This window comes from Coenobita brevimanus, chromosome 107, assembly GCF_032717465.1.
Source record: "Coenobita brevimanus isolate Jiangsu-jjx chromosome 107, ASM3271746v2, whole genome shotgun sequence".
NCBI classification, from domain to species: Eukaryota; Metazoa; Arthropoda; class Malacostraca; order Decapoda; family Coenobitidae; genus Coenobita; species Coenobita brevimanus.
This window is the reverse complement of record NC_137060.1, coordinates 27,186,077-27,210,967: the sequence shown is the minus strand read 5'-3', so window position 1 is coordinate 27,210,967 and position 24,891 is coordinate 27,186,077. Positions and strand designations below refer to the sequence as shown.

At 41.3% G+C, this 24,891-nt stretch overlaps 1 protein-coding gene across 1 annotated transcript; it reads right to left on the bottom strand.

Moving 5' to 3' along the window:
• Window positions 1–185: 185 nt before the first annotated feature.
• LOC145416760 (acetylcholine receptor subunit alpha-type acr-16-like) lies at window positions 186–10,652 on the bottom strand. Its single transcript, XM_080285683.1, has 9 exons — window positions 10,482–10,652; window positions 9,625–9,779; window positions 8,634–8,817; window positions 7,637–7,760; window positions 5,642–5,728; window positions 4,011–4,145; window positions 2,982–3,172; window positions 1,192–1,312; window positions 186–484 (listed from the first exon to the last, which is right to left on the bottom strand). Exons 1-9 carry the CDS (start codon window positions 10,650–10,652, stop codon window positions 186–188), a joined length of 1,467 nt encoding a protein of 488 aa, XP_080141809.1.
• Window positions 10,653–24,891: the final 14,239 nt, after the last annotated feature.

Below are 24,891 nucleotides of genomic sequence, written 5' to 3'. Positions count from 1 at the left end.
TCTTCTCCTTCCTAAATGTGACCTTTGCCCCAACCTCTTCAAAGGCATACATATCCTTGCACAATTCCAACTTTCCTCCTCTCTTGTACCACTTCCTTCTTTCATGGTTATTCTCATCAATCAATCAGTCTACATCCTCTCATCGTTTCTTCACTCAATCTTTTTTTTTTTTCTCTCTCTCTCTCTTAAAAATGATCCTTGCCACCAACCTCAGCAAAGTCATACTCATCATCACACATGTCAACCCCCCGTGGACAATATTCAAACCGCTCTCTGAATGGTGACTGCGTGAGGATGAGGACGTTGAAGAGAAGGGTGATCACGCCAAAGAGGATGAAGAGGAATCGGTCCAGAACGCGGGAGAGGAACTTCCATTGGTCAGAGAGGCGGGACTTCTGGTCCTCAGTCTTGCGGCTGGATTCTTGGTCCGACATGATACGGTAGATGCCTTCCAGGGCCTCTACTGACCGTTTCTGGAATGGGTCTGGAAGATGGTGATTCGTTGTTAGAGAGACAGACAGACAAATACACAGACGGACAGGCAGAAGTTAAGGACAATTTCACAAAAATATTCACAGACAGAACTGACAAGTAAACATACAGTACTATATTTTCAATACTGTGTAAATACTGTATAGAGTATTTAATACATAAACAGAATACATGCAAAGAGTCATAATTTTAGACATGTTGAAATGGCTACGCTCAGAATGTTTAAAAATAGCAGAATAATCTGACATACAAAACAAATAATGAGCCAAGTCGAGAAGTATTATCAAACACGTCTCTTTCAGCTACTGCAATGTCAAGACTCATCAGAAGTGCCTATCTTTACATGCAGTGATGGCATATATTACTCGGTTGAAGTTAGTTGTTGCCTGTACATGTATATGGGCAAAAAAAAAAAAAGTTTTGAAGCAGTTTGATTATGGTAAGACGTAACCAAAGGAAAAGTGCCTTAGTGTATGAATTTTGACATATCAGAAACACCGAGCCCTAAACATTCCAACTTATCAGGAGTTTAAATCTGAGGGATGAATATGATTAACTGTTCACAAAATGCCACTCAGAGGTTGAACAACAGTGGTCACTCTTGCCCCTAAATGACGGAAGTGAGTACCCTAATGCTGGAGTCCTACACTTCTGAGGTGGTAATAAAGGATTTTATGACGATGATTTTAAGTAACTTACCTTTGAAGTCAGCAACGGTTCCAACGAAGTAAGTGGGCCGCACCTTAATCACTTTCATACCGAGGTCATCATCCTCGTCGTCAAAGGGGAACACCTTATTTGAAGCCTCCTTCTGCTCCACCTGAGTATGCAGAGAACATTATCTGCTGTCGTCAAGGTTGGCATTAAAAAACCCACCCAGAAAGAAATAAAAAACTAAAATAAAAAAATCCCTTACGTGATTTTTGCTTTTTAATTTTGTTTCTTACACTGTTAATTCTTGCATTAAATGTAGTCCTCTGTTCCTAAAGTTGGGTTAGATTAAGGCTAGGTTAAGTTAGGGCAGTTAGGATGTAAAACCAGGGAATATGGGACCCTGGGAACATACATCTGCAGTCATAGTCATAAAAAAAAAAAATAGACAATACAGAAATTTTTCTAAAATCATAATAATGTTGCTCCAGATACAGTATTACAGTTATTTATTATTTCCAAATACCTTGCTTACTTGCCATTTCCCTATAATGAGCTATCCTCTTGGGACACTTTTGGATGTGGGTTCTCACTCTTTCTATTTTAGCATTTATTATTTGGTTGCAGTATTTGAAAGTTGCTTTCTGTTTATTATTTTCCAAAACATCAACTTCTGTCTTCATCCCACTCAGTTGCCATTTTTCTCCCACAATAAGCGGGCATTTTGTCGCTATGGTCCTCTCACTACCAAGAAAAAACTGAAACGGAGACTCTGAGTACTGAGTCAGCAGTAGTCAAGCCTCGCCTGTCCATTTCCTGTATTAACATGTATAGTACAAGTTATCAAAGGCTTGGTCCAAATGAACAAAACTGTATCAACATGTCTAAAACAAGTACAGGTATCTGTTCTCCAGATAACACGCGAAACTTTTTAGTTAGTTCTAAATTACCTTGTAATTGCTTACTTTAACTAATTTACATGCCGTGTAAATATGAGGAATAACAATAAAACCCCAAAAAGCCCAATAAAATCCAATAAAGCCCCCCCCCCAAAAAAAAAGGGTTATTAAAAAAAAAATCCCAACCTTGGCTGTCATCTACTATATTCTACAAACTGAGAAAAAAAGCACAGACAGAAACTATCATGATTTAACAAATAGAAATACCGAGTATTCAGCTCAGTTGGAGGCAACTCACTCCTTGATTCAGCAAAGAGCCCAGCTGGTACCATGGTGCCGTAACATGGGTTTGATATTAAGCTTGGAAACAGATAATTATTTACATAATAAAGTACATATTTAATACTCAGGTTCCACTGATTCACTCTCCGCTGAATAAAAAAAAAGTCTGGTGTTAGCTGGAACAAGGTTCCTGAGTTGTCTTGACCGAGAGAGGATTAATGCTGATGGTATTAACACTTTCAGGTTCCTATGACTTACTCTCAGTTGAATAAAATAGTTTGGCATTAGCTGGAATAGAATACAAGAGTTGTCCTCACCTCGAGAGAATATGATAATGGAATGCAACTGCTGTAGTTGCCTTCTGCCTGCTTGGCAATCAATTAATAAGTCAATGTCCTGAGTGTCAAAGAAGCATGCTTAAATATGACCATGCAATGTAACTAAATACTGTTGAAGCCTGTCCCTCTTCCCATCAATGTGTCAAGCAACAATGATAAAGGGTTAAATATGACACTGCAATATAAATAAATACTGCTGATGCCTTCTGTCCCCCTTGTCATCAACCAACAGTGTCAATGAAAAGTTAAATATGATAATGCACTACTGTATAACTAATATTGTTGATGCCTTCTGTCCTCCTAGTCATCAACTAACCGCCTCAACGCGCCAAGCATCAATGATGAAGGCAGGTATCTTGATCTTAACTGCCCAAGCAGCCCAGAAGGTGGTGGTCTTGAGCCAGTCGGGTATCCGGTGGCCACGGTCGCCGGCGTAGGAGAGGTTCAGCACATACACAGAGAACACAATGTTGAAAGTCAGAACCACCAGGCACACACCGTAGTACACACCTCACAGGAGGAAACAGTAAGGGATTGATTAATAGGCAAGCAGTGCAGTAAGAACTGAACTATTTCCAGATTAGGAGGTTGTCCAGCATATCTTCTTTAGCAATCTATTTTAGAAGCATGAATACTGAGAGTAGAGCTGCAAGAGGCAGACCAAAAAAAGACTTGGACAAGGCCACAGTGTGTGACCTCAGGGATAACAGACTGAATAAAGGCTGCTAGAAATTGAGCAGCGTGGCAAGCCACCATTAGTTGACCAAGGCTGATGTATGCAAACATGTTGGAGCCTTTATAAACAAATGAATTACACTTTATCATTCCAATGTACATTACTTGTGGCTTTATATCATCAACACAGATGAATAAATAACATACAGGTAAGGAAGAGGTGCTAGGGACCCTCCTTAACCAACAAAAATACAGGCCTAAGTCCAAGTTACAAGTCATTTTTTTGCATTCCATTATACACATGGCTATCACCTAAGCTGAAATGGGCTAGTGATCTTCATTTGGTATGAACAAATGTGCTACGGACACAAATTTTCCATTTTCACGCAGGAGGATGCCTGTGAGGAAACAAATACTTTGGTAATGTAAGAAAGCATGCTACTCAATACTGCCACAATCTTCCAAACTCCAATACCAAACCAGCACGACGGAATACCTGTGATGATGATGCCAATTATGACATACTACTGAGGGGTAACTGCTGCTGCTGCTGCTGCTGCTGCTGCTGATGATGATGATGATGATGATGATAATGATGATGATGATGATAATGATGATGATGGTGATGGTTCTAGTGCAGGTGCTGAAGATTATGATGACCAAGACAACATACCAGCGAGGGGTAAGCGCTGTGTTGGAGGCAAGTTCTCAGTCATGGCCATCAGAAACACAATCATGGCCAGCATGGAGTTGATTCCCAGGCCAACCTTCTCACCAGTCTCAGCTGGCAGCGAGAACACCAGGAGGGCTGTTAGGGGGAAGTCGAGCGATCAGAGGAGGAAGCAGATACCTGTTGTTAGAGGCAATCAGTGATGATTAAAAGGAGGCAGCTGTTACTTAGAGGTGAGCAGAAAAGACAGTAGGCAGTAAAACACAATCAGAGGCAACTGGAGGTAGCTGAAGGTGATTAAAGGGAGGGCAGATAGTTAAGAGGCAATTATAGGTGATCAAAGGGAAGCTATCAATTATTTGTGAGTAGAGAGGATAGCAGGCTGTAAGACATGATTAGAGGTGATGAGATGTAGTTGGAAGTGATTAGAGGGGGCAGCAGGTAGTTAGAGGTGATCAGAGCAGGTAAAGTACCGGTACCATAATAAGTGATTAAAGATGGCTACAGGTAAAGGTCATTCATATCAACTTGGCAGAGAATTTTGTCCTTTTGCTGCCTATTTCCCGTACCTCGATGGCAGAATACGACAATAAATGACGCTACATCCTTGCCATAGGGTTTTTTTTTTTTTTTTTTTTTTTGACTAGTACTGTATTCCTGTATTAATATTTTGCTACAGCTCAGCATTCATGATGGAGACAGCAATTTTGCACCTAGTTAAAGTGAACAAAGAAATGGCAATTTTACACCTAATTAAAGTGAACATACTATAGTTAACAGTGGGATGTGATGGCTGGAAGTAACTAAAGTTAAGTGAATTTTGTATTTGTGTTTGGTAGGTGGGGGCACTCACCATCCACTCACTCAATGTAGTGCTGCTTTCAGGTGTCTGTCCTTTCCTCACTTCCTTTCATCCTTTTCTGTCTTTATTTCCTTCATTCTTTCCTCTTCCTTCTGCCTATGGGTGACTTTACACTCCGTCTTCTTTCTTTCTTCCTTTCATTCTTTTCTCTTCCTTCTGCCTATGTGCAACTCTACACTGAGTGACAAGCCAAATGGTTTCCTGTACACCAAGAAACCATTTACTACGCTGGGTGGTAACCATATAACCAAATTATAGCGCATGTGGTTTAGTGTGTAATTAAGGCGTTCAAATCTGATTGAGCCTGTGTGGGTGGTTGGGGTTTATTGCTCCTGCAATGCCACCCAGGGATGAGTAAGACTGGTCACTCTCATCATATGTCAGGACCAACTTGCCTAGCCCCGGGCTCCTGCGCTCCACTTGGGGCAACATAGGATTGGATGGCGGATGGTTTGTACATTGTTATACTTTACTTCTTATTTTATGGTATCAACTAACTTTATTGTTATGCAGCCTTCAGGCTGAGGGCATCACATTATTATTTTTTTTTTTAACTTTCTGCCTTCAGAAGAATTTTAATCAATTCGCGAGACTCATTGAACAGAAGGAAGTAGATATAGTCTTCATCAACCTCTTCACTACAAGTATGCTCTCCTGAGCTGAATAAAACTGTCTGGTAGCAGCAAAAACGAACCATAAATAATATCACTGGGCTGAAGGAGTTAATCAATCAATCTATCAATCAGTCAGTCAGTCAGTCAATCAATCTTACCACAGATGTTGATGAGAACTCCTGGCATTATGAAGAAGAAGAGGGCGAACTTTACTCTCCTCTGAAGCTGTATGTGGTAGATGATCACTGCAAGAAAATAATAAATAAATACTGTCTGGTACCAATACAAATGAAAGTAATGGAAAGAGGGTGATGATTGAGTGGTAGCAAGTCTCAACAAGCTGTACAGGTATTCTTGTGAAGTTCTCTACAAACTCCTTCACATTGGCAAAGTACAATCAGGGTGAAAAGTTTACCCATAATTCCACCCTGTCTACTTCACAATAAGACATGTCCGTCACTTTCCTCTCTGACACATCATAACTGCTACATACTGGCAGAGAAACATACCAAGCCTCTGCCCCTGTAGAAATATTTGCAAGCAGAGAGATGCCATAATGTGGTAGGTGGGGGCACTCACCATCCACTCATTCGATGTAGTGCTGCTTTGGGTGTCTGCCCTTTCCTCTCTTCCATCCTTCCTCTTCTGTCTTTCTTTCCTCTTTCTTCTGCCTACGGGTGACTTTACACTCCCTCTTCTTTCTTTCCTTCATTCTTTCCTCTTCCTTCTGCTTATGGGTGGCTCTACACCGAGTGAAAAGACAAATGGTTTCCTGGTGTACAGGAACCATTTACTACATTGGGTGGTAACCCTATAACTAAATTTTGGCGCCTGGTGGTTTAGTAGGTAATTAAGGTGCTCCAATCGGATTAAGCCTGTGTAGGTTTATATCCAAGCGGTAGTTGGGGTTTACTGCTTAAGTAATGCCACTCAGGGATGAGTGAGGCTGGTCACTCATTTTAATCGTCAGGACCAACTTGCCTAGCCCCGGGTTCCTACTCTCCTTCTGGGGCGACATAGGACTGGATGGATGGATGGATGGAAAAGCCATAAGTAGAGGTGGTGAAATGTTAGGTGAGCCTTTGTCCCCCGCCATACTCTATTTTTACCTCTGCCAAGGAAGTTATATTTTACCCTGTGTTGGTTTGTTTGCCTGTTAGCAGGATTACTCGAAAAGTTATGAATGGATTTTGATGAAATTTTGTGGATGGGTGGGCCATGGGCCAAGGAAGAAATTATTAAATTTTGGGCCGGATCCGGAACAAGAGTATCCCACACAATATCTCCGAAAGTTCTCATGGAATTTCAATGAAATCTGGTGGAAAGGTGGGCCATGGACCATCAAAGATTCTATTAAATTTTGGGCCATATCCGCATCCGGATCCGGGATTACTCAGAAGGTTAAGAATGGATTTTGATGAAATTTTATGGAAGGGTGGTCCATGGGCCAGGGAAGAAATTATTAAATTTTGAGGCGGATCCGGATCTGGAGCATCCCACACAATATCTCCAAAAGTTCTCCGTGAATTTCAATGAAATTTTGTTGAAAAGTGGGCCATCGACCAAGAATTAATTACATTTTGGGGCGGATCCGGATCCTCTATCCACAGATTTGGATCCGTATCCTTTTTAATAGCAATGGCATTGCCAGAGGTATGCGCTCTCTGAATGTTTCCTAATTTATTCTTGCTTTCTCCAGCCAATTTTAATCAGCTTTGGGGAGACTCTTCAAACTGGAGGAGACTGACAGCCTTAATCAACACCTTTTCTACAAGTGGAATCCTTTGAGCTGATTCAATTGCCTGATGTTAGGGGGGGGGGGGAACATTAAAAGTTAAGAGAAAAGTATCAAGACTCCTATCATTGATAAAACTAAACTCGAGTGATATTTCTTCATATACTTCAGTGTGTCTGTACTACATTCATAGTCACAAATAACTAAGGACTGATGCCAAAAATTAGTAATGACCATAAGGAGAGAGGACATACATCACAGAATTATACAGCTCTTTGTCCTATATTCAAAACATGATGCAGTGGGAATGGAATATGAGTGGGATGACGACAAAGGCGATGACAATGATGGTGACAATGATGACCATGATAATGATGATGACTAAAGCTCTCAGGTAACAAAACCTAGCAGCACCAACCTGAGAACGGTTCATCGCAGCATGGATCGTATATCTCCTCTGAATATGAATAAAAGTTCTCGAGGAAATACTCTTGGTTTGGGTGGAAGCGAGAGATGTCAGAAGGACCCATGGAGAGTTGTATCTGTGGAGGGGTAGTGGAGGTTAAGAAGTGGAGGGAAAGTGAAGGAAGGGAGGAGTAGAAAAGGAGAAAAGGTGGAGGAATAAAAACTCTCAAAGAAATACTCTTGGTTTAGATGGAACCAGATGCTGAAGGGACCCATGGTGAGCTGTATCTGTGGATGGAGAAGGGAGGTAGAGAGATTGGATGGAGGTGGAAAGAAAAATGAAGAGGGAGGAGGAGTGAAGGGGCAAAGAATGAGAATGGAGAGAGAAGTCAGAGGAACCCCAAGTTAGCTGTATCTGTGAAGGAGGAGGAGGACGTAAGGTGGAGAGATGGAAAAACCGGATGGAAAGAAAATGTAAAGAATAGTAGAGAGAGAGTGGCGACAAGGAATGAGAGTTGAGGGAGATGTTGGAGGGACTCCTTGTCAGCTGTATCTATGGAGTAGTGAAGGTAGCAGGTGGAGCGAAAGTAGAGATGGAGGGTGGGTGAAGGCAGACAAAGAGAGATGGTGAATGTTTCCCTACTTCTTTCTTGCCTATTCCTATCCAGATCTGTTTTCCCTCAACTATCCCCTGGTCTTCTATTTCCTCGCTACCTGCCTGCTTGCTCTTCTTGCCTATTCCTTGTACCCTACTTCCTTCCAACCTGTTCTCCTACTTCCTTCCTGCACATTCTTCTAGATCCTTTCCTCCTCCTGCTTCATACTCTAACCCTGTTTATTCTTCTACTTTCTCCCTGCCTGTTTTCTAGTTTTTACTTCCTCACAGCCAACTCTCATATATTCTTACTCCTCCCTACTCCCTAATCCATTCTTCTACTTGCTTACATCCTTCCTACCTATCACCCAACCTGTTACTTCCTCCCTACATATTTTTCCATTTCCTTATTTACTGTGTATTTGTCGGCAGTCCAGGATGAGAAGATGAGGTCACATATCTGCTGGTCAAAGGGGAACCACTGCACATCCACATCGCACGCTGAGGTGAATACGGAGTGGGTGAGCAGCTTGCATGTGCCATCGTAACTCACAATCACATTCGTGTTGAGCTGAGACGCTTCGTAGTTGGTGGCCGCTCTAGATAAGAATGAAGAAAGTAAATAGCGAGAGCCAGAAGATGGTGAACTGTTTACAGTGTAAATATGTAAACATGAGACTAATAAAATGGGGAACTGGGATGGATGGTAGCTCTTCCAGATAAGAAAAATTAAAAAGCGAGAGTCAGAAGATGGTGAGGTGATTTTAAAAGTATGTTTGTGGGATGAAGACGAATAAAATGGAGAACTGAGTTCGACTTGAATACAGTATGTGAGATGAGACTATGCAAATGGAGCACAGGATGATGGAAAATGTATGAGGGAATGTGTAAAACTGAGACAATAAACTAATAAACTAAACGTTCCATCAAAGTTAACAATTACATTTGCAATTACGTTCATGTTCAGCTGAGGTCCATTATAGCTGGTGATGGTGCTATAGAGATGAGGGATGGGAGGGATGACAAGTAACAAGACACGATTAAAAGAGCAGAACTCGGAGATGGGGTCATGAGGAAAATATAGTATAAATGATGTCCATCTGATGAAGGAAAACTGAAGAGATTACAGTCCAATGACAAGCACAGCCAACAGACAAACAGTACAACAGTTCTTTCAATTTCACCCATATTTTCATCCCGTGGCAGCTAATGTCAACCCAGTAACAGAAAAAGATAACACTAAGGCTCTACATTCTCTTCGCAACACATTTTCATAACTAGCATCATGTTCTAGTATTAATCTATCATTACATCTCAGCATTCCAGTTGGTGAAGAAGCAATTTGGGGCCAGACTGGAGTAAAAAGGGTATACTGTAATTCTAATGACATGTATCCTTGGCTTTACGTGTTGTGTAGGATGACGTCAGGGAGCCATATGTCGCTGTACAGGACCCTGAGAACAGTGGTGTCGTTGTACTGTGCAGGGTCCCATGAGAGGTATGGGTCCTTCCACTTCATTATAACCTCAGCATTGGTCACCATGATGCCTCGCTTTGAGTCCTGCAAAGTGGGAAATGATCAGCTGGTGGAGGTGTGATTTGTGATGGTGTGGATGGTGTGTGGTAATGAGGTGTGATAACAGGAGAGGTAACCATGGATCTTTCCACCTTCAACTCACGCAAAGTGGCAAGGGATCAGTTTGTGGTGGTGTGGTGTATGGTGGTAATAATGGTGTGTGTGAAGGTGAGGTGTGATGACAGGAGAGGTATGGGTCTTTCCACTATATTGTAACCTCAGCATCTGGTGAAACATGGATAGATACAGTAGATGGTTACACTGGTCACCATGATGCCTTGCTTAAAGTTCTGCAAAATGAGAAAGGATCAGCTACTGGGGGTGTGGTAGACGTGTGGTGTGTGCTGGTGACAACAAAGTGTTGGTGAGATATCATGAATGTTTATGAAATTTACTTAAAATCACCTGAAACCCTTGTGACAAAAAAAAAAAAAAAAGTGCTGAAGAGGGGTGTGTCTTCACATGGTAGCACTAATACAGTCTGTGTCCAGTTATACCAACATCCCTCAACATCCTCCCTATCGCCCAAAAGGATAATGATTCGCAGAATACCAACTTTTACCTGCTCTCAACCAGGTTCACTACTGCCATTAATACAATAAGCACCACCACCACAACAACAACTACTACTACTACAAAAACAATCATATAACAGCAACAACAGCAACAGACCCTCTGCCCACCCACCAAACTGAGGACATTGAAGAGGGCGAGCTCGAATTGTACAGTGATGAGGTCCTCGTGAGTGATGACTGGCCGCAGATTTTTGTTGTAGTTGGCGAAGAGGTCATTGTAGAGGAGCCCCTGGTCAGATGTATCCCGCCTGCCAATGTTCAAACTGTAGTAAATTTTTGGCATATTTTCTCTAAGGAGGGTCTAGATTAGATTAGGCTTGGTTAGATGTAAAGTCTGTTAAGGCTGGGCTGGGCTGGGCTGGGTTACGTTAGGTTGGGCGAGTCTGTTAGGGCTGGGTTAGAATAGGCAAGGATAAGGCAGGTCAAGTTAAGTAGGTTAGTCTGTTTGGGTTAGCTCTGGCTAAGTTAGGTTAGGAAAGGGTTGGATAGGTTAGGTTAGGTTAGTCTGTTAGGGTTATGGTAGGGTAGGGTAGGGTAGAATAGGGCAGGATAGGATAGGATAGGATAGAATAGGGGGGGAGGATAGGACAGGATAAGATAGTTCAGGACAGGCTAGGTCAGGTCAGGTCGTTTTGTTACATTAGGTTGGATTTGCAACGTAACGCTAAATGTTATCATATGCTGGCATGCAGAGACAGGATTAACTAAATTTCACGTTACTCAAGTATCTGTAGCAGTGCATTATTTCCAGGAGACTTTATGTCATATATTTTCAGTTTAATATTCAGTATATACTCGTTTTTTTCTATAACGTGGCCTAAATCTGCCATCTCTCCGTCTTGAATGCTGAGTTGAATGCTGAGAATACGGTGCCAGTAACGAACAAGTACTATGTAAAGAATGCAGAGCTGTACTGTTGTCATTTTTCTACCACTAAGCTACGTGAAATAAGCTGCAAGATGAGGAAAATAAAGTCTAAGTTAGATTACAAAGAGTGGACGGCCACCGTTCTTCTAGATTATCAACAGTGGCGTTCCTCAGAGCTCTGTCCTATCACCAACTTTCCTCCTTTTATTCATCAATGACCTAAGCTGTGCATCTAACCCTATCCACTCATAGGCTGATGATTCCACCCTTCACCTTTCCACTCGGTTCCCTGAAAGTCCATCTCAGCAGTTGCTTCAACAAACAAAGGATGAGGCTATGGCACATCTAATGTCTGACTTGGTTCGTATCTCCGACTGGGGTAAAAGTAATCTTGTTTTTTATGCATCAAAGACTCAGTCCCTACACCTATCAACCCAACAAAATCTTCCACAGGAGTACCCACTAATATTTGATAATATCCAGCATAAGCCTGCATCATCCTTAAACATACTTAGGGTTTCATTCTCTCGGGATTGATCTTGAAAAGACCATATTACATCTCTTGTAAAATCTACTTCCAAGAGATTAGGTGTGCTAAGCCGACTCCATACCTACTTTACCCCTCCACATTTGTTGACCTTATACACGGGTTTTATTCGCCCGTGTAGAGTGCAACTCTCATGTGTGGGAAGGTTCCCCACATACAACTCTTCTCAACAAGGTGGAGTCAAAGGCTTTTCGTCTCATTAACTCTCCTCTTCTTACTGGCTCCCTTCAACCTCTGTCTCTTCGCCGCATTGTTTCATCTTTATCTCTTTTCTATCGCTACTTCAATGGTCGCTGCTCCTCTGAACTATCTGCTTGCATCTCTACACCTCTACGAGGGGTGCGTGGCACCCGTCTAGCGACAAACTCTCATCCCTTTTCTGTCCAGCTCTCTAATGCAAGAGTTAACAGTTACTCCCAGTCCTTCATTTATGCAACAGGTCAAATCTGGAACTGTCTCCCTGTCTGTATTTCTACTTCCTACGATCTCCAGTCTTTCAAACGCAGTGTGTCCAGGCACCTCGAAATGAACGGATCTTGACTTTGGCTCTGTTGTATTGTCTTTGCTTTTTCTTGGAAGGAATGGTTTGCGGGCTCCTTGCCTTTGGTTCCTTCTTCCTTGGATTAAAAAAAAAATATATATATATATAGTTCAACTGTGCAGTATCTGGTGGGTGTAACAATGATGAGAAAACGGCATATTCTAGACGATTTCGTAACACATCTTTGGCGACCCACTTTATTTTTTACTCCATAATAACCATTTACAAGTTAAGCATGCCTGCTGAATATTAGTTTGCGTCAAAACACACATGAGGTGTTTCAGTGTAATATATAAATCGCTAAGAAAGACTGTGGTGTATATCAAGGTTTAGACCTTGGTGTATATGAATAAGGAAGAGTACGTGAGTGAGGTGGACGGGGAGGGGGGAGAAGACTGGCGGGATGGGGTGGAGAGGTTTAGGAGAAAGGAAGGTGTGAGCTGGAGGAAGTCCGAGAGCGGTGCCGTGGAGGGGATTCGTTTGTGGCCACCATTTACGGGGGCATCTGGCAATAGCTAGGCAGACACATATAGACAGACAGCAACGCAAATAAATATAGACATAAACAGACATGCAGACAGAGAATGACAAATAACTATAGATAGATACATACATATAGATAGACTAGTAGGTAAATACTGTATATAAACAGCTTATGAATGACCGTACCTGATGCTGTGTGTCTCTGTCCTCCAATTTCTGTCTTCACTCGCGCTGCTACTCCCGCGTTCTCTTGCGAAGCCACCACCCCCTCCAGCATCACTACCTGGCTCGGTGGGGCCAGGTGCAACACAGGTAACATTATTAACTAATTATCCTGGCCAGTTTCAACAGTTTTATCCTAAGCATTTTTTTCTTCTGACTAATGCTACTGTTATAATAAATTTAAAGATCCTCGGGCTGAAGAGGCAAAGTCATACTCCTAACTACAACGACAATGACAAAGATGACCACAACTACGACTGAGGTACTACTACTACTCTAACTCCTCTTCCTACTACTACCACTACTACTACAACTACGACAAGCAAGACATATAAGTGCAACAAACATACATACCAAAAACGATAGACTCACCAGAGAAAAGGATGACGAAGAGGATGATATGGGGGATGAAGTGGAGGAGCCTTGGAGCCATGTTGGTGGGGGAGCTGAGGGAAGAGAGAAGAGGGGAGCAGAGGGGGAGAAACGGAGGGGGGGGGGAACGGATAAGAGAAAGGGGAGAGAATGTGGGGATGGTGAATGGCAGGATAAGAAAAAGGGGGGAAGGGGGATCCCAAGGAGAATGCAGAAAGGAGGATGGAAAAGAGAGCAGAGGATAAAGGATGAGGAAATGAAGAAGAGGAGGAGGAGGAAAGGGAGTAAAGAATGACTTCACAAGTATGGAATGGAGAAAAATGACTAAAAGAAAGGGGAGAGAAGGGAATGCAGGAAATAGGAAGGGAGAGAAGGGACAAAAGCTGAAGAAAATAAAGGAAGGAGATGGAATAAGAAAAGGGAGAGGAGGAGAGACCGGAGGGAGAAAAATGGAGATAGGAAATGGGAGATAAAAAATAGGGGGGGGGGGGCACGAGGAAGCGAGAACGGAGGAAGCAGGAATAGAACGGATACAAGAATGGGAAGGGAAAGAGGAAGTGGAGGAGGGAAGGTTGAAGGGGAAAAAAAAAAAAAGTTCCACAGTACAACACTCACATCACACACTACACAAAACACCACAATCACTTAATCACTTCACACTAGCATACAATACACACCACTCACTTCGCACTAACATGAAAATAACACAATTGCCACACAGAATTCAACATTCACTCACCTCACACTGGCACACAATACACAACACAACTTCACACTGCATTAAAAACATCAAGTCACACTGCCACAAAAAACCACACACGTCACACCACCACACAGAACTCAACATTCACTCCCTTCACCAGTATTAACCATCACAAAGACACAGGCATCGTCCTAAAGCTTGGCGGATACATAGCGGAAAAATCGAAACCATCAGAAACACACACTACTAGCGATATGAGATTCACTGTGTTCTGCCAGTTGTAAATTTTCTTCCGACGGAAATTGGAAAGTCTTTGTTTCTCTGATTGTACCTCGGTTTCACAACTCAGATAATTCTTCAACATAAAATGAAAAAAAAAAATAGAAGTGCCAAGATGAAGAGGCCGGAATTGCTGTATACATTTGAAAATAAATAAGTAAATGTATGGCACAAGAATTGGTAAATGGAGCTCTATCCATCCAGCAAACCGTATTCTAAATGCATTGGCTTCGTAACATCTCTTCCTATGCGATTTATTTTCTATATTACACATTAGCATATTCTTCTGTGTTACTTATACCGTTTTAATATCGATATATTTTGCATCAGTAACATACAAAAAGGTACTGAAATATGATGCACTGAATAAATCGCTAAAGTAGAAGCGTTAAGAAATATCAACCGCCATTTAGAATACAACCCTTAATTCTACGCATGGAGCAAGGCTTAAAGAATGACTGAGTAGCCATCTGTCCATCGAAGCATCAGGAATCTACACAGGAAATTGGATGAGCTTCTTTCTATCCATCAACCCTGTAAATTCTAAGCTTGGTGGTTCACAGGATAGAGAGCTGGCCTTTGACTGTGACTAGAACAGCTATCTATCCACAACGCTGTAAATTCTAGCTCGGATCTGAACAGAAGACATAGCTGGCCTTTGAAATGTAAATGGAAGAACAGCTACCTATCCATCAATCCTGCAAATTCTACTCTTGGCCTTTGAACTCATGTGGGTGGGGGTGAGGCGGGAAGCGGCGTCCTATTCTTACCAGGCCGTGTCGTGTCAATGAGTGTGTTTACGTCTTGAGACACTGGCTAGGGTGCAGAATGAGAGTTGGGGGACTGGGGTTAGGGGGAAGGGGTTGGAAAGGAGACGACGGACGAGGATTGGAGGGAGGGGGGGAAGGAGGGAGAGGAGGGAAGTAGGGAGGAGGGGGGAGAGGGAGGAAAGGACGAGAAAAGGGAGAGCAAGGAGAGGAAGGGAAGGCAACATCAAACTCCTCCAGTTCGAAAATTCGCTCCTGACTGAATATCGTCTATAAGTAGCAAGAATGAGACAAAATACGTCATCGTACTGAAGGGGTTCATACTAAAGGTTATTTAATCGGGATGTAATTTGTGGCACTTTCTTTTTTTTTGGTCGCTATTTCCAAAGACAAGTGATAATAAGTTAACTACCCTCCAGTAATTTTACTCTGTTTAACATGGCCTAATACTGCTATCTCTACCTTGAATCCTAAGTTGCAGCATTAGATTAACACTAGAATACGATACTACTCACAAAGGAAAGGTATGGAAGGCAATATATATTCTTAGCATCGTCTTCTAAATGCCACTCAGCTTCATGGAATATGCTGATATGGGACGAAAATGTGGGTCACGTTAAGGTAAAAAGGGTACAGCCCCTTTTATTTCAGTTAATGATTTAATGAAGATTGTAGGTGTAGAAAGGCTATAAAAAAAAATAAAAAAAATCGATAAAATTTTGGTGGCATGGTGGGGTGGTGTAGAGGAGAGGAAAGAAATCTGGAAAAGTAGCAAGGGAGGAGAATTAGTGAGGAAGAAGGAGGTGGGGACGAGGAGAGGCAGAAGGTGAGGAGGAAGGGAGGGGAAGAAATCTGGAAAAACCAAGTAGGGGCTAGGAAGAAGGAAAGTCAGAGAGGAAAGACATCGAGACGAGGGGAAGTGGGGAAATGAGGGGAAAAAAAGGATGATGAAAATCAAGAGATAGGGCGGACTTAGAGAAGAGAGAAGGTAAAGTTTGAGAAGGAAGAGAGAGGAAGAAATCTATGGAGGAAAAAAGCATGGGGAGGGGGAGGGAACTGTGAGGAATGAGGAAAGGAGAAAAGTAAAAAAAAAAAAAAAAATGAAGGACATGGTGCAGAGGGGAGGAGTAGGAGGAAGTAGATGGAGAGGGGAGGAAAGGAATTTGGGGGGAGGGGAGAGGTAAAAGAGGCAGGTGAGAACAACAGGTCGAAGTGTGTGTGTGTGTGTGTGTGTGTGTGTGTGTGTGTGTGTGTGTGTGTGTGTGTGTAGTACAATTTGGCCAGCAATACTTAGTCTGCCACGTAATGCCAATTTCTATGAACCCTTTGCTGTGACTGACTGCTGACGGATTTTACCACTTGTAAATAAGTCGATGATGATGATTTGTTGATTGTGGTGGCGGTGATGATGTTAACTGTGGTGACGGTGATGATGGTGATGATAATGATGATGCTGATGATGTTGACTGTGGCGACGGTCATGATGATGATGATGGTAATAATGATGGTCATGATTTCATCCAATTACCTCGTGCAAAACTGGGTTGATGTTGAGGATGATGGTGGTGATGACGTCTTCTTTAAGGCTCTCATTACCTTGTGCAAAAACTGGGATGATGATGGTGATGATATACAAAATAAACCGCTGATGAGGCGGACCTAAGACGTCTTATACAGCATACCAGTAACAACATGCAAACTGTCGATACTGAAGAAAATATGTAATATGTCGACATTACGATATAAATAACTAGACTGTCACACTGCCATATTGCAGAACTTCCGCCTATCAAACATCTTTTATTTGGAGCTCTTTTTCCCCCGAGTTGTTTGCCCCCAACATCAACCTACAGCTGTTCAAGTCCAACTATTATATTTTTTATGAATGGAGGACACCTGTCATCTAGTGTATGTTTTTTTTTTTTAATTCATTTGTTTTTCCTTCCTATGTTCTAATATCTTTAAAAAATATATATATATATTACAAGGGAAACTTCAGATGTAACATACAAAATGAATCGCAAAGGGAATGGTGCAACGAACAATATACAAGCTTTATCACTATCACGTGTCGATACTAAATAAAACATACTCGTACAGAAAAATAAGCGGGTATAATGTTCATAATAAATCACTATACGGACGGTGTTACGAACTCTGTCAAAGGGAATACACCTCAATATCATGCATCTGTTTTCTATATACTGCAACCTTAACCTAAACCTTTGCAATATATTACCCTGGCTCCCCTCTAACTCTCCCTCTTCCTTCCCAAAATATATACTTTCCATTTTCCATAGTCTCTCTCTCTCTCTCTCTCTCTCACCGTAAGCGACAGGATCCATACCCTAAATGATGTTATTGTGGCAGTGAGCGGGAAGTAAGTCAATCATTAAACACACACACACACACACACACACACACACACACACGCACAACCACCTCGCGACACGTGCAGTCATCCCAAACTTCACACCACGGTTCATTTCATTTTTTTTTTCTTTGGGAATTTAAAAAAAAAAAAAAAGCTAAAAAAAAAAAAGTCCCTGCTTAGGCTTGGTGTATATATTCCAAAATTAATACAGCGAATGCCAAATAGCCACTCGAAAATTCTGAACCCCGAAAGTTGCTATTGTGACTTCGCATTGTAGCCTTCGTTGCTCCTTTTACGTAGCGACTTAATACACGTATTACCCCTCAGTATTGTCTTGTATGTTGCCTATATCGTTTTAGTATCGACATAGGTCATACAAGAGGATGGTAAGGTGTAGTATGCAATGTAAATCGCTGAGGAAAAGTGTTGGGAAATCTGTAAAAGTCACTATTAAAAGACGATCCTTCTCTCCACCTTTTCCTCCAAATTCCCCTACCTCTTCCCTCCAACATACCCTCCTACTTTTTTTCTTTTTTTTAACTGTTCCTTCCAAGAGAAAAACAAAATACAAGTGAAAGCCAAATTCAAGATCTGATCATTTCGAGATGCCTTGACACACTGCGTTTGAAAGACTGGAGATCATAGCTAGCAGGAAATACAGACACAGGGAGACAGTTCCAGAGTTGACCTGTTGTATAAATGAAGGACTGGGAGTAACGATTAACTCTTGCATTAGAAAGATGGACAGAAATGGGATGAGAGTTTACTGCTAGACGGGTGCTATGCGCCCGTCGTAGAGGTGGAGGAACGCAAGCAGACAGTTCAGAGGAGCGGTGACCATTGAAGTAGCGATAGAAGAGAGATCACGATGCAACAGTGCGGTGAAGAGACAGAGGTTGAAGGGAGCCAGTAAGAGGAGGAGAGTTAATGAGACGAAAAGCCTTTGACTCCACCCTATTGAGAAGACCTGTATGTGGGGAGCCTCCCCACATGAGGGTTGCACTCTACACAGGGGCGGATAAAACCCGTGTATATACTGTACATCCTTAAAGTTATGTAACGAGATGCATATCCTCGCTTTTTCTCCCCCCCCCCGTCTCTCAACGTAATATACAAGTGAATGTTAGGGTGTTAATATACAAAATAAATCTCTAAAGAAGAGATGTTACAGTTTCATAATGCCACCTAAAATACGGCCTTCGTTATTTTGGTAATACGGATCCTCCCAAGTTAAGTCTCCCACGTCTCATCTTTTCCCATTTGTGTTAACTCTTCCTGCCCAATTTACTTCCTCTCTTCTTTTAATTTACCTTGCCCCCCACCTCTCTCTCTCTCTCTCTCCGTGCCCTACATCTATTAATTTACCCTTTCTCTATACATTATCCTCCCTCATCATCCTTCCCATTCCCAATACTTCACCCTCTCTTTCTCTTAATACTCCTTCCTCCTCTCCCCTCTCTCAAATCGCCTATTACATGTCTACCTACCCTCCCCCCTCGTAAGAAAATCGAGAAGATCCATACTCAGTGTTGTTATTGTGGCAGTGCGAAGGCAGTCGATCACTGGTTTTAACCCCCCACCCCCCCACACACGCCAGCCAAACGTGTAATCACCGCAAACTTCATACTTCGGGTTATCGACCCAACAGCTCATTCCAGACAATTACTTTTGCTTAGGGGAATTTGGGTCATATTATGAATTTTACTACATACATACACACCCATCATCTATCTATTATATATATATATATATATATATATGAATTTACACTTACATGTACAGTGAGCAACAGTAGTCGTGTAGCGGTTTTGTCCGAAGATTAAATGTAACTCGTGAAACATTATGAACCGTCCGTATGACAGACGGTGGAATGTACCAGAAGCTTAGCCCGTTAGCTTATGTTTTCACCAAATTTCAAGACACGATTATTGTTGCTTACTGTACCTTGAGCAACAATATCTACCTGGTACCTGAGACTATTCTATGATGGATGATCTCAACAAATGAACCTCCAGGTACAGTACTGAGATGACTGACTGGCCCAATGTGGATCTGACCTAACTCGTATTAACATGGCTGGACTGGACTGGATGTAGGGAGCCTGAATGACCCTGGCCTAACTTTTATGAACCAAAATTGATCTGATGGGACCTGATGGTACAAAATTATAGTACGACTGATTCTGAACAATGCAATGGATTTAGAGGTACATGACAAGCCTTGAATGCGCAAGAGTTGACATTGGACCAGAATCGATGCGAGAGGCCTCAGCATACTTGATGATGCCTAAATTGACCATCCACCAAATTTATTCATGATTAATGCCCTTTATAAATGGGTGGTGGTGCCATGCAATACTTTCTGAATGTACTTATAAACATCCAATGAGTAAACCATGCCTTCAAGTAAGGACTTAAGGATATCTTTTAGTCTTATGTGGTCCATTGGTGGACTTTGCCTCCCTTGTAGAAAGCTCAAAATCATCTGAGTGAGAGCATAGTATAAACACCGGCGGAACTTGTGTGATCGAATCTGCATTAAGTGCGGTACAAACCTTCCCTTAACAGTAAAGCTTACAGAGGAAATGAAATGGTGTCAGGAAGTGACTAACATTTATAGACCATCCTTATAGGATCAAAATTACAGAAATGATCCTCTCTACTTCTCACTCCCCATGGCCTCTCCTCCGGCAGGCGTTCTCCCCCAAAACTGTCCACTTGAGAACACACTCATTTTTACCCCATCCCTCCCATGGCCAGCCTCCTACCTGCCACATGAGAACCCAAGCAGTATAATGCTCTGGATGAGCTGTCACAATGAAATGGAAGTTAAAGTTTTACTTAAACTCATGACATGTTCTGACAGAGAGATATGATGTAATGCTTTTGACATACCACTTGTGGTACGGCGAGAAAAATTACTAAGAAATTGTTACGCAATTTGCTCATGCAACACCCAATGGGGTATGCACGCTTTCAATTAAGGTCATGTTAAGCAAATACCCGTATTTTAAAAACTGCGTGGTCCAGTGGTAGAAAAAATAAACTCACAAGAAAAATTCAGAATCGATTGCGTGTGGAAACACAGTAATAATGTTGGCAAAAGGTTCATAAAATCGAATCTAGACCAGGCACAGTAAAAACTTTCTCATTATTCATATTCAGAAAACAGATAACATTTAGACCAAACAAAAGAACAATAAGCCATTTCCACTGCTGTTCTCCTTTACAGTAATGCTGGTTGATATTTATCCCAATGAAGTACAGTATTATGCCAACATAACGCAAGCAGTCAACAAGAGCGTGTGATTTTTTTTTGCTGGGAACACACCATGGCACACTAAAACACTGCCTCAAAGAGTTAAACACAAGTGACTGCTAAGATATTCCAGCTTTATGATAGTCTGCTTTGAGAAATAAAGACCCCACCCCCTTTTATATTCTTGATCAGAAAGAACAGTTACAATTATTTGCATAAAGCGTTAACAGTTTACAATGATTTGTTATATAGTAAGCACAATTTACCCACGTTGCAGGCATCCTTTTACACATCGTAAGTTTAACCACATAAAATAATCTGTTGTACTTGAAAGGTACGAGTATAATAAACAAAACCACACAAAAATACCACGGCACTGGGGGTGACCTGTATCAGAACATGTTTTCTTATATAAGGACTAGCAAGGAGGTTATTATTGCTAATAATTGATGATGTTTTGAAGCCTGGAGTGATGATGGGACTTCCACCATATCCCATCATCAATCTCCATTAATGGCTGTATCATTTGAACTTGTTTTGAGATTCTGGGGTAAATTATGCAAGGATTTTATAGTTCCTGTTCATCAAATGCAGTTGCATCCATTTTCATTACCTATTCATTAAATGCAGTTTCATCTATTTTCATTATCTACATTATAGGCAGGTTTACTGAACCTGGCTTGTCATGTGACTCTATACATAGCTTGGTGATCACTTTATATAAGTTAATGTGTACTGTACCTATTTTCCTTGGACTACAGTTCCAATGCAAGCTCTGCTGAGATTGTGAGGACCAGCCTTACACCACAAGTACAATTTTTTAAAGAGACAATAACTTTACTAAACAGTTATTACCTCTTTCAAAGTGTAGGTGCCGAAGACTAAACTATATCAGTTCAAAACACTGAAGGGTAGGTGGTTGACTTATGCCCATGTAGCCTTAAATGAGTGGGGGGGGGGGATCCTTGATATATATATATATATATATATATATATATATATATATATATATATATATATATATATATATATATATATATATATATACCGTACTTCTAGAGCAGCGGTTCTCAAACTTCATTGTGTGTGACTATTTGGAATGTTTCAAGACTTCGCGACCCACAGGGTAAAAAAATCAGAGAGAGAGAAAGAGAGAGTAACCGGTATATAGCCTAGTGTAGTTATGAATATGCTATAATACTGTAATGAGGATAATTACAATTTCAATTATGTAAATAAAACACATTGAAAGCATTAGGGCTATTCTGTCCCTGTGACCCAACAAAATTCCTCTCGCAACCCACTTTTGGGTCGCGACCCACAGTTTGAGAATCACTGTTCTACAGTCTGTCATACTCAAATACATACAATGGACAGTCAAAAACTTATGCAAATTTCTCTACAATATAACTCTGCCCTTATCTCCTTGACTACAATATTTGTTTTCTTGCTATCTCCAGACGATTTCATTCAACTCCAGAGAAACTTTCTGACCTGGAGGAGTTAGATTTAGTCTTTATTAAACCTTCATTATTATTTTGTCCTCCTCAACTGAAAAATATAATCTGGTAGTATCTATCTATCCATCTATTGCAAGACGCCTTAATCCCGTAAGGGGTGGCCACAAACAAATCGCCTCCATGTCGCCCTCTCCCCCGCCGTTTCACTGCCCTGCTCCCAGCTCACCCCCCCCTCTCTCATATACATCTGTTAGTAGCTTAAATATATATATATATATATATATATATATGAGGCCGAGGATGAGATGGAGGGATGGGGTGGAGAGGTATATGAGAGAGGGGGGTGTGAGTTGGGCGCAGGGCAGTGAAATGGCAGGGGACAGGGCGATGTGGAGGCGATTTGTTTGTGGCCACCCCGAATGGGATTGCGGCATCTGGCAATAGATAGATAGATATAAAATAAAAATAAAAATTATCCAGGCCTCTTTTCCCGCCAAAGGATGGGGTGAGGATGGGTTCTAAGAGTTAGCAAAAACAAAACAAATTAAAATTATCTATTCTGGCTGAAGGGGTACAATCCATAACTGAAATTCTCTAACCGATACTTAACTTGGAAATGCTAAAGAGAACAACGACCCTCTTCTACCTGGCACGATATACATAATTCTAAAGCCATCAGCCTTGACCTTCTCCACCTACCGTTGCTGAGAATGTCACTACAAGCAAATGTATATTACAATGACAAGCAAACCTGATAAAATGCTCCAGTAAATTACTGTGTAGAGACAAGTAAACCTGATAAAGTGCTTAAGAAAATAACAATGAGAAGCAAACCTAATCAAGTGCACAAGTACTGCAAATAACAATGAAAAGCAATCTTAATAAAATCCTCATGTAAATAACAATGACAAGCAAACCCTATAAAATGCTCAAGTATATTACAATAATTTGGAAACCTAATACAGTAAGATTTCACTATAACAGACTAATTGGGGCCCAACCCATTCCGAAAAATGAGAAATTCCGATAAAAGCGACATCCAGGCTTCCCCCCTGCTAACCTGGACTTTTTCCGATATATCAGACATTTGGTCTGGATCGCATGAACGGTTTTTAAACTGTTTTGACTACCAGTGCGGTACTGTACTGTGTTATAACTTCACAACATCAATCAAATGGTATATAATATATACAGTATAATAATACTGTACTGTACAGTACACTGATAAACATGTCTTTTATTTATTTTATTGTCACGAACATAGCTGAAGAGGTTAGACAGTCCGGACTGCTTTTTCCGATATACAGGAATTTAGTCCAGTAGCTCCTCGAGTCCGATAAAAGCGAATTCCAGTCTACTGAAGTCCGTTATATCAAGGTTTTACTGTACCATACAGCAAAATGCTCAAGTGAATAAATATTATAAGCAAGCCTAATAAAATGCTCAAGCAAAATAAAAATAAGTAAAATAAATATAAATATGCAAACCTTATATAATACCTACGTAAATAACATAAGCAATCCTAGTAAAATACTCAAGTTCTGAAATTACCATGATAAGCAAACCTAATACTCATTTTTTTTTTCTCTCATTCATCATCCAATCCTACGTTGCCCCATGAGAAGTGTATGAGCCCGGGGCTAGGCAAGCTGGTCCTGACATTTAAGATGAGAATGACCAGCCTCACTCATCCCTGAGTGGCATTACATGTGCATTAAACCCTGGCCACCCCTTGGATATAAACCTACACCGGCTCAATCCGATTGGAGCGCCGTAATTACTCACTAAACCACCAGGTGCCAAAATTTGGTTATATGGTTACCACCCAGCATAGTAAATAGTTTCCTGGTGTACAGGACACCATTTGGCTTGTCACTCAGTGTAGAGCCACCCAGACAGGAGGAAGAGGAAAGAATGTTATTCAAGTACTGTAAACAACATGATATGCAAACCTAATACAAAGGTTCAAGTAAATCAGAATAATCAGCAAACCTGTTAAATCCCTGGGAACAATACCAGAATGTGATCCAGTAGCCCTACAACAGAATCGATTTGAATATTTGAAACCATATTTAGAGGAAAAAAAGTATGGAAGCTGATGAGGCCAGGGAACTGACAAGGGACTGAGGTGACTGGATTAATTTTGTGCGTAGTGTATAACCAGGGTTTGGCACCCCCTTTTGACTTGAGTCATTAGACTGACTCTTGTCAGACATGAAGCCATGTGTGAAATAAATCTGTACCTATCAGGTGAAGCTAGGATTCTGGGGCTTGAATGGTTTGTTATGAATAGGAATGTGGCCCATTCACCTGAGCAAGCTTTGGTCAGTTCCTTCACTCTATCAAGTTTTTCTGGCACTCTAGACTTCATATCACCCTATCCTTGGGTAGGAAAGGTCTTGATGATGATGATGACCATGATGATACAGTACCAATTGCACTGATGCTAATTTTAAAAAACACATCATTGGCCAACAATTTTGACCACTAGTAAAACTTAAGATGAAAATATTATCACCCAGTCTCTTATTGCCCCATCAGGAGCATAGAGACCTGAGGTTAGGCAACTCAATCCTGACATATCAGGCGAGGGTGATTACACACAAACCCCTGAATGGCATTACAGCATTAAATTCCGATCACCCCTTG

Bases quoted from the DNA above. Each gene is read 5' to 3' on its own strand.
- LOC145416760 (XM_080285683.1), bottom strand. From the start codon at position 10,652: ATGCCAAAAATTTACTACAGTTTGAACATTGGCAGGCGGGATACATCT. The intron at 9,780-10,481 runs GTGGGTGGGCAG...CCCACTTTGCAG, and splicing joins TCTTCAATGTCCTCAGTTTG to GACTCAAAGCGAGGCATCAT. The intron at 5,729-7,636 runs GTTGGTGCTGCT...ATTTTCTTGCAG, and splicing joins CTGCGATGAACCGTTCTCAG to TGATCATCTACCACATACAG.